The sequence below is a fragment of the Tarenaya hassleriana genome, unplaced genomic scaffold (genome assembly GCF_000463585.1).
Source record: "Tarenaya hassleriana unplaced genomic scaffold, ASM46358v1 Cleome24, whole genome shotgun sequence".
Taxonomy (NCBI): Eukaryota; Viridiplantae; Streptophyta; class Magnoliopsida; order Brassicales; family Cleomaceae; genus Tarenaya; species Tarenaya hassleriana.
In genome coordinates, this window is record NW_010965696.1 from 326,762 (window position 1) to 336,967 (window position 10,206).

Sequence of the window (10,206 nt, forward strand, 5' to 3'; positions counted from 1 at the left end):
GCAGGAATGTCGTTGACGGAAGCACCACTTTCCACTCCGCAACTGTTGGTGAGTTTTCATTCTTTTTTCTTTTTTCTTTTTTCTTTTTTACCAATACAAATTATATTTTTTATTTTTATCATTAATTAGTGTTTGCTTTGAAGATTCACGTCCAAGATGTTAGGTTGAGACAATACATACGATAAAAAAAAAAATCTCATCTGAAACGTCATTTACTGACATTAGTCCAAAAAATAATAAAAATTATGTAGAGTTCTCAATAATTTTAAAATCTAAGTTATATATATTTTTTCTACTTAATTTGAATTATTTATTAAAAAAATATCATTTATATTTGAATTTTTATTATTACAAAAAAATTCTTCCACAACTTGACAATGAAAATGTATTAGAGTTTGAATTTTTCAAAATTGGATTTGAGTTTTTTTTTTTAAACTTTGAGGAATAATTTGGCTTTGAAAACGATATAAATTTGGGAAAGACAAATTCGAACTGAAACTCAGATAGATATGAATCTGATATTTCTTGGATCGTCTCAATGGGTATGGGGGTGTGTCACGCCTGTGTCCTTTTCCAAGTAGACAAAACAACCTTTGGATTGCTTCGAGTACTTTTGTCTTTTTGCCACGTCATTGTTGACTTTTCCATGCCATCTTGTCCACGTAGACATTAATCGTGACATTGCTTTAATTTCCATGTGGTGATTAGATTACAACTTGTTCGCATTCAAGAGTCCATCCCGCAAGGACAGTGACGTGCTTTTATATGCATAACATGCATATATATATATATATATATATAATTCATCAATTATATACGAATGTGACGCCGGGGTAGCCGTTAGGAATAACATTATAGCTTATTTCAAATCTACCAATTAAAATATTATTCTTTACAAACCCATGGTTTTGATGATTGTATATATTTGAAATTGACTATATATGATCTTTAATCAACGAACAAACCACTACGTGGCATAGGGTGACTACCAGGGGTTTTGATTTCGGTACAATTGGATTATTCTCCATCTTCTAAAAAATTATAACCATTCAAATTTTATCATAGATTTAATTCCATTCGGTTTTTTTGTTTGTCTTCGGATTTTCTTGATAAAAATGTATTGTAAAAAATCGATTTTTTCGTTATTTTTTTTAATATTCGAATCCTATTCCGTTTGATTTCATTTTTTATATCTTAAAAAATCATATTTATTATATTTGCCAATTAACGCCTGGTTTTTGTCGTTGTATCCTCTGAAACAGCCGTGGTGGGAGAAAGGTTCTTGGCTCGAGACATAACGTTCGAGAACACGGCCGGACCGTCCAAGCACCAGGCCGTGGCGCTACGAGTTGGCTCGGACTTCTCCGCCTTCTACCAATGCGACGTGCTAGCCTACCAAGACTCTCTCTACGTCCATTCTAACCGTCAGTTCTTCGTGAAGTGCATCATCGCCGGCACCGTAGACTTCATCTTCGGAAACGCAGCCGTCGTCTTACAAGACTGCGACATCCACGCCAGGAGACCCAACTCCGGTCAGAAAAACATGGTCACTGCCCAAGGTCGGACCGACCCGAACCAGAACACAGGGATAGTGATACAGAAATGTCGGATCGGCGCCACGTCAGATCTCCAGGCTGTGAAGGGGAGCTTTCCGACGTATCTTGGCCGTCCATGGAAGGAATACTCACGGACGGTCGTGATGCAGTCCGAGATCTCGGACGTGATTCGACCGGAAGGTTGGCATGAGTGGAACGGTAACTTCGCCTTGGACACTTTGACGTATGGAGAGTACGCGAACACAGGAGCAGGGGCAGGGACCGCAAATAGGGTGACTTGGAAGGGCTTTAAGGTCATTACAAGTGCCACCGAGGCTCAGGAGTTTACGGCCGGCCAGTTTATTGGTGGTGGAAGCTGGTTGTCGTCGACTGGTTTCCCTTTCTCCCTCGGTCTTTGAGTGGAAATAAGAACGACTTAATTTTGGTTAATTTGCTGTTAAAATGTTTAATTATGCGTTAATTGAAGGTTTGAGAGATGTGAGGTTGTTGACGATTAGGCCTATGCATTGTTAGCTAGGCCAAAAAAAATTAAATAAGTAAATATCAACGCTCCAAATCTTTAAATTTTTAATAAAGTTATTAGTAAACATGTTGTCCATATAAAGACTGTTCTTGGGTCGGAGGTTTATCTAGTCAACGCGTTCGGAAGATAGTAGATATGTTCTCCCTTGTATATATATATATATATAAAGTTAAGATGAGATTTAGTACCGGTAGTTTTAGTTTTAGTTGAAGAACAATGTTGGGTTATCGGGTCGTGGAATTGGGTTTTGAAATTGGGCCGAAGTTGACCCAATGGGTCACAGGAAGCCGAGGCTTATAATATAAGCCTAGAGTGTATTGTGTATATGTATATATATATATATATATATATTTTATAGAGGTATAGTTCTCTGATGTCCAAATCATTAAAAAAAATTTAATTTAAAATATATATATATATATATATATATAAAAATGATTAGACCATATATTTGATTTATATTTTTTGTATGCTTTTTGTGCACAAGTGTGGATCATTTTAACCATTGCATATACGAATTGAAGTTACGTTCAAGTATTTATGATGTGTGCATGCTATATCATGCGTTAAACATTAAATTAAACTATGTGTTATACCAAAAAAATGCGTAGAAATCCTTAATTACTGATGATTAAATATTAAATGACGAATTATACAAAAAAAAAAGATATAATGAAAAATAAGGCGAGGTTAGCGCCACTAGATGTGGATTTGAGGGAGATGATTTTGTTCCTCGTTGGACAGTGCATTTAATATGTTTGCAGATGTTATTAAGAAGCCATTACAAAAGGAAATAAAAATATCATTCTATATTTGATTATATGCTTTCATCATAGGCATAAATGAAAATGATTGCTCTTTTACACGATCTCATTTAAATTTTGGATTACAAAGATGTCCAACATTTTCTTTGGTACAAATAAAAGAACATCCTATAATGTTTTTTACAAAAATGCATAATTTTTGTTCCAACTTTTATCTATTTTTTATTCGATGGAATATAACAAAAAAAACTTTGAAATATGATTGATCCTAAATTTTCAAAATAAAATATTTCATGATATTAGTTTTGGCGAAAATTTGATAATATATTTTAAAAAAAAAAATTGTATGAAAAAATTATATGTATATATATATAAGTCTTTATATTATATTATGTAACTTACATTCCAATATGATAATATATATATATATATATATATATATATATATATATATCTCATTCTTTCTAACATTATAGCTCTTTTACACGATCTCATTTAAATTTTGGATTACAAAGATGTCCAACATTTTCTTTGGTACAAATAAAAGAACATCCTATAATGTTTTTTACAAAAATGCATAATTTTTGTTCCAACTTTTATCTATTTTTTATTCGATGGAATATAACAAAAAAAACTTTGAAATATGATTGATCCTAAATTTTCAAAATAAAATATTTCATGATATTAGTTTTGGCGAAAATTTGATAATATATTTTAAAAAAAAAAATTGTATGAAAAAATTATATGTATATATATATAAGTCTTTATATTATATTATGTAACTTACATTCCAATATGATAATGTATATATATATATATATATATATATATATATATATCTAATTCTTTCTAACATTCTAACAATTTTTAACTTCAAGAACATGGTTTCATATAAATAAAAAATTTATTATATTTTATACAATGAAGGGATAAAATCCCTTTGGGAAAAGAGTTTGGACAATGCATGTCTGAAGCAAAATAACGGTCGCGAAGCCGCAATTTCCGGTCGAGTAGCCGAAATATCCCCTATCACTTAGACGCGTATTTTCATGACATGAAAATTTAATATATAACCAAAAAAAAGAGCGTTTGAATTAGGCCCACACGGCCACCAGTTGACTTCTCTACTCTCCAGTCTTCTGTGAGTTGTCCCGCTTCATGCTTATAACGCGTTAACCAGATATAAACCATTCAAATTTATTCCGGTTTAATCTGTTAACCGACTAAAACCGAACCAAAACAATGATTAATACCTTATTATCTGACCTGAATAACAGATGCATGCAATGGTTATACTGAGTATATAACAGGTTAAATGTTGGTATAGGTTGGCATTGCCCGGTTTGAATCTCTTTTCATTTCTTCTTCTTAAACCAAAATTCATCACAAAACTCAAAACAAATAATACCAACCCAATGCACTTGACCGATTATATCTTATGATAGGTTAACTGTATTTATTGTTATTACATCAGTATCTAAACAAAGTTTAATGATCAAATCCATACCATTAGCTCTTTCCTAACCGGGAAGTAAACCAAGCTGAACCAATCTGATAACCGGGATCCATAGTTTCGAATTCGGGGGCAAACTAGGCTGCAAGAGCCACTTGCGGGAGAGCACGTGGCCATATCAACTTCGTCGAATATCGAATACGCAAGTGGCAGAGGTAACTCGGATATTTCAAGATAATGTTACAAAATTTTAATTTCTTTTTTTTTTTTTTTGCATATGATTGGGATGTGGATCAATTATATAGATATCAGACATACGCGGAGAGCAATATTTACGCTGTTAATATAGATATTCAAGGCAATTATTTAATTGATTTAATTAACCATAAGTATATTAGTATCAGTTTTGAAATTATAAATAGGGTCAATATTAGTAACACCTAAAACATAAGGTAATGAACCAACGTATAAGAATCAACAGAATATTGTATTGCCTTTACTGAATTAACCATAAGTGTATTAGTGTCACAATTGAAATTAAATGTAGAGTGATAATAATAACTTAAGGGCATAAAAAAAATTGAAACATGCTATTAGTTATATTATTGAAAAAAATGATTTTAAAAAGTGCGTGCATATATATGAAATTTTAGTATCATTTCGAAACTATAAATTAAGGGTTAATATTAATAACACCTAAAACACAATGAAATGAACCAACTTGTACGAATAAAGACTATACAGATATATATGTGGTTGTGGACAATCTTATAAACGATATTATTTGTATAAAACAAATATCAATAGATCGAATATGAAAATGATGGTAAAACCATGTACTATATAATATGGGGACGGCGTGTCGAGTTTGACCACGACTAATTTGTAATTAATTCATTTAAAACAGTGAACGGTCCAATACCAATACATGGTTTTTTTGGGGGGATAAAGAAAGGAAACTACCAAATGGAATATTTAATTAATTGAATAATCACGGTGATTAGGCGTCAATTATCGGTCTCCACATGGAAATGTATAATTTATTGGCACATTTCACCAAGAAGCATCATAAGAATCAGCCCATCACAATCACACTCATATATTCATTCTCACAACTTTATAAAGTCCACAACACAAAACATAAACACATGGTTCTCTACATCATCACTTTTTGGTAAAACATTAAAACCCACAAAAAAAAAAAGAGAGAGAGAAACAGAAAACAAAACCCTAAATTTCAGAAATCCAAAATTTTTGGGAAAACCCAGAAAAAGCTGTAGCTAGATTTCTTTGGCTATGGATTCTGTGAAGTCCATAAAGGGTTATGGCAAAGTAGACGAAGCCCAGGATTTGGAGTTGAAGAGAAAGACGCGGCGGCGATTGATTTTGATATCGGTCTCCGCCGTCGTTCTTGTCGCCGTGATTATCGCCGGCGTGATCGCCGGCGTCGTCCATTCCCGGAGAAACAACTCGCCCGAGTCGGCACTGACTCCACCTCCAACATTAACACCGGCCGCGTCACTCAGAACTGTCTGCAGTGTGACTCGGTACCCTGCTTCGTGCATCTCTAGCATCTCGAAGCTTCCGTCGTCGAACACGACAGATCCGGAGGTTCTGTTCCGTCTTTCATTGACTGTTGTTGTCAATGAGCTTGCTTCGTTGTCGGATTTGCCGGAGAGGCTCGCCGGGGAGACGGGGGACGATCGAATCAAATCGGCGATAAGGGTGTGCGGAGATCTGATCGAGGAGGCTATCGATCGGCTTAACGACTCTGTTTCCGCCATGGATGTCGGCGATGGACAGCAAATCCTGAACTCCTCGAAGATCGAAGATCTAAAGACATGGTTGAGCGCCGCCGTCACAGACTACGACACGTGCTTCGACGCACTCGACGAACTCGCCTTCAACAAAACAGAGTACGCAAACTCCACAATCGTGAATAGTCTGAAATCGGCCATGAAAAACTCCACCGAGTTCACTAGCAACAGTCTCGCCATCGTTTCCAAGATCCTCAAGGCCCTCGGCGATCTGGGGATCCCGATCCACGGGCGACGGCTGCTCGCTGGAGATGGGTTCCCGGCGTGGGTTGGTCAGGCGGAGCGGCGGCTGCTGCAGGCGGTGGACGTGAGACCGGACGTGACGGTGGCGGCGGACGGATCCGGAGACGTGAAGACGGTGAACGAGGCGGTGGCGAAGGTGCCGAAGAAGAGCAAGACGAGGTTCGTGATCTATGTGAAAGGAGGTACATATGTGGAGAATGTGGTGATGGATAAGAGCATATGGAATGTGATGATTTACGGCGATGGGAAGACGAAGACCATTATTTCCGGAAGCAAGAATTTCATCGACGGTACTCCCACCTACGAAACGGCGACGTTTGGTGAGTCCTCTGCTCTCCACTCTTCATATTATTAGCTTCAGCTAAAAAAAATATATATATAATTCATTTGAAATTTTAGCAAATTGGGTATTTGGTTAATTGTGTTTTCCCCAAATTTGCTAGATTTTGCCCAGATTCTGCTAATTTTAGAAAAAAAACAGGGCTTTGAGTAATTGCCTAGATTCTGCTAATTTCAGATTGGATTTCAATAAAGAAAATGATCAGAATTAGTATTGAAAAATGCCAAAAATATATATCAACTTTGATATGAAGGAAAGACTTAATATATATACATATATAAAGTAACCCAAAAAATGTACTCCGAAGATGATATTATTTGTTATCTAATTTTTAAATTCAATTTCTTTAACAATAATTTTTGCACAAAGTTTGAATTGTTTTTCTCCTAATACATTTATAAATACGCAGCAATACAAGGGAAAGGGTTCATAATGAAGGACATTGGAATCATAAACACGGCAGGAGCGGCTAAGCACCAGGCCGTGGCCTTCCGGTCTGGTTCCGACCTCTCCGTATACTACCGGTGCTCCTTCGACGCTTTCCAAGACACTCTCTACCCTCATTCCAACCGTCAGTTCTACCGCGATTGCGATGTTACAGGTAATATCTAATTATATATACTTATATATGTCTTACTTATATATATAAACCTTAAGAGCAAATCTTAAAATTTGTAATGGTTGTGATCACAGGTACCATCGATTTCATATTTGGTAACGCAGCAGTCGTCTTCCAGAACTGCAACATTCATCCCCGTCAGCCGCTTTCCAACCAGTTCAACACCATTACAGCTCAGGTAAAGACATTACTGCAAATTTTTTACTTATCCTTGAAACGGATCGGGCATTCGAATTTTGGGAGGTAACCGGCTTCGGCCTCACCACTCGGGTATCTCGTCTCGTCTTCGTGACAAAAAGACGGTCGACGAGACTTGTACTCAAACCCGTGACTTAAGTTTTCGCGGGTGAAAAACCCGATCTCGTATTCCTCGACGGCCGCATTCTTGAGTTTTGAATACCCGTCCGATGATATCCGTAGGATGGATTTTCTAAATGATTTTGATCTCTATCCATAATGTCAGGGCAAGAAGGATCCGAACCAAAACTCCGGAATCTCAATTCAGAGATGCACAATCTCGGCCAACGGGAACGTCACCGCCCCTACGTATCTGGGCCGTCCATGGAAGGAATTCTCGACGACGGTCATCATGCAGACGGAGATCGCCGGATTCATCAAGCCAGCTGGATGGATGTCGTGGGTCAGCGGCGTTGACCCGCCGGCAAGTATATTGTACGGCGAGTACAAGAATAGTGGGCCCGGGTCGAGTGTGGCCCAGAGAGTTAAATGGGCCGGGTATAAGCCCGTTATGTCTGACGTGGAGGCCGGGAAGTTTACGGTCGCGTCGTTTCTTCAGGGAGGGGAATGGTTGCCTGGGACGGGAGTGGCGTATCAGCTGTCTTGAGTGATGTAATATTTTGATTTCTAATTGTTTTTCTTTTTTTTTCATTTGACATTGAAAAATACGAGGTATTGTCTTTACTTGTATTTTGCCCCACTTTAATTGTAGTTTTGCGCGTTGTTAATATTCTTTTCAAGATTGAAATAAATGTCCAAGAAATGGACTGCTTTATATATAAATTTAATTTTTCGTTTGCATCGATAATCAAACATTTAAGCAAAATAGATGAAAATATTTAATTGTTGGATTTAATTTAATTTAATTTATTTTGGAGTAGATGTTGAGTTGGGTTATATAGTTACTGAAATTAAAGTTTCTATTATTTACCGTAAGATAAATTAAATATTTTTCTGTGGTAATACAACCTGAATTATCTGGGCCTAATATGGGCCATAAAGCCCATTTCTCAGTTCTATATTCAGCTTAAAAGGAACAGAGGTTTCGTCTCCTCCCACCAACCCAACATCAAATTATTATTATTATTATTATTATTATTATTATTATTATTATTATTATTATTATTATTTCCATAAAAGGGAATGATAGGGAATATTTATCCAAGTAACTCTGCAATAGTTATTTCCTAGAAAGCCCGAATCATTAGCCACAGTCCCATGTGAATCAACTTAATAGCAATAATTACGCGGAGTCCCTGCAATTAAAAATTTTCCAAAACAAGAGATTGTGATTAAACCAGGTCAATGTTGTTAGCTGTGAAGTATGAACTTCCCTTGATTACGTTGTTAATCCAGCTTAATTAAATTCAGATTAATGGCCTAATCAGTGTTTTTCTTTTGTCTGCACGTTGTTATTACTTGTAATGCTAATCCTCATTTGTATCCTAAAACAGTTGATTAATTTTGAAACATAATTCAGTGCTGGAAGCGTGGTTCTCTAACAAAAAAGTAATTTCCTTTTTTCATGAAACAATGTTACCACATGGTAAGAAATTTGACGCAGAAAACAGCAATGGTAAAAACAAAAACAGAATGATGCAAGAGCAGTAAAAACAAATACATCACATTTAATTTCCATTTTAGATTTAATATTACTAAAATTATTTATTTTCTAAAAACAGTCGTTTTATATATCAACTCAAATTTAATTCATCTTAAATTAATTAAAATTCAAAACAATTATATCCGATTAATTTAAAATCTGTTTTGGTCGTACATAATTAATTATATTTGTCAATTTGGCTCCTCTGTATTTGTGAATCAAAATATGTATGTACCCTTGGATGCTATTAAATAAAAAAAAAATGTAAAAACTCCATAGTTTTTGTTAAATCTTCTCACACGATAAAAAAAAATATCCATCCCTATTCTATTTTACTATAAAAATTTGACAAATTCAAAAAAAAAAAAAAATATTTTTTCTTTTTCTTTGCTAATAAAATTGCACTTTTTGGTTATTCTGTAGATTATATCCAAATTTCATTGTCACCTCTTATTGGTTGGGCTGTTTAGGTTATGGACCATTTCATTTTCCTATTTTTTTAACCGAGGTTATGGACCATTTAAAGTAGACTTTTCATTATTTTGTCATAATTAAACCGTAGACCCCATCCCATGCATATACTTGACAACATACTCTCTCATGGTAGGGTTAATACATTACCATTAATCTTAATCGTTTAAACCAATTTATATAAAATTAATAAAATTTAGTTTTAAATTCGATAAAACCATACTGATCTTCTTTAATTTTTTTTTTGTTATTATTAATATTTCTATAATACCTTTTTTAGATCTGTTCGTACACACTCGAAAACATTACAAGGACAAAAATTGATTGGGAGAGACAATTATTTCATGTTCGAGGGAAAACTCTAACACACATTTATTGCTTTACTGCACAAGTGTTTTAGAAAATAAAAATATATTCTCATTTTGATTTAGAAAATTTGCATTATTTTCTGATCCGGCTTCTATAAAGCGATAATCACTTGAAACCCGTCTTCAGACAAACTCATACACACACAGAAAGAGAGAGAGAGAGAGAGAGAGAGAGAGAGAGAGAGAGAGAGAGAGAGAGAGAGAAAGAGAGA

The 10,206-nt window shown here is 35.1% G+C and overlaps 2 protein-coding genes across 2 annotated transcripts in view; both read left to right on the forward strand.

Moving 5' to 3' along the window:
• Positions 1-2,151, forward strand: part of LOC104816058 (pectinesterase 2-like) — a 4,062-nt gene extending 1,911 nt beyond the window's left edge. The window contains exons 4-5 of the mRNA XM_010544728.1: positions 5-48; positions 1,263-2,151. Of these exons, the coding sequence (XP_010543030.1) occupies positions 5-48; positions 1,263-1,954 (736 nt within the window). The 3' untranslated portion in view covers positions 1,955-2,151. The remainder of the gene's footprint in view (positions 1-4; positions 49-1,262) is intronic.
• Positions 2,152-5,427: 3,276 nt separating this feature from the next.
• On the forward strand, positions 5,428-8,280 carry LOC104815596 (pectinesterase 1). The gene is made up of 4 exons (XM_010544049.2): positions 5,428-6,676; positions 7,106-7,297; positions 7,390-7,493; positions 7,779-8,280. Exons 1-4 carry the CDS (start codon positions 5,593-5,595, stop codon positions 8,157-8,159), a joined length of 1,761 nt encoding a protein of 586 aa, XP_010542351.1. The 5' UTR covers positions 5,428-5,592; the 3' UTR covers positions 8,160-8,280.
• Positions 8,281-10,206: the final 1,926 nt, after the last annotated feature.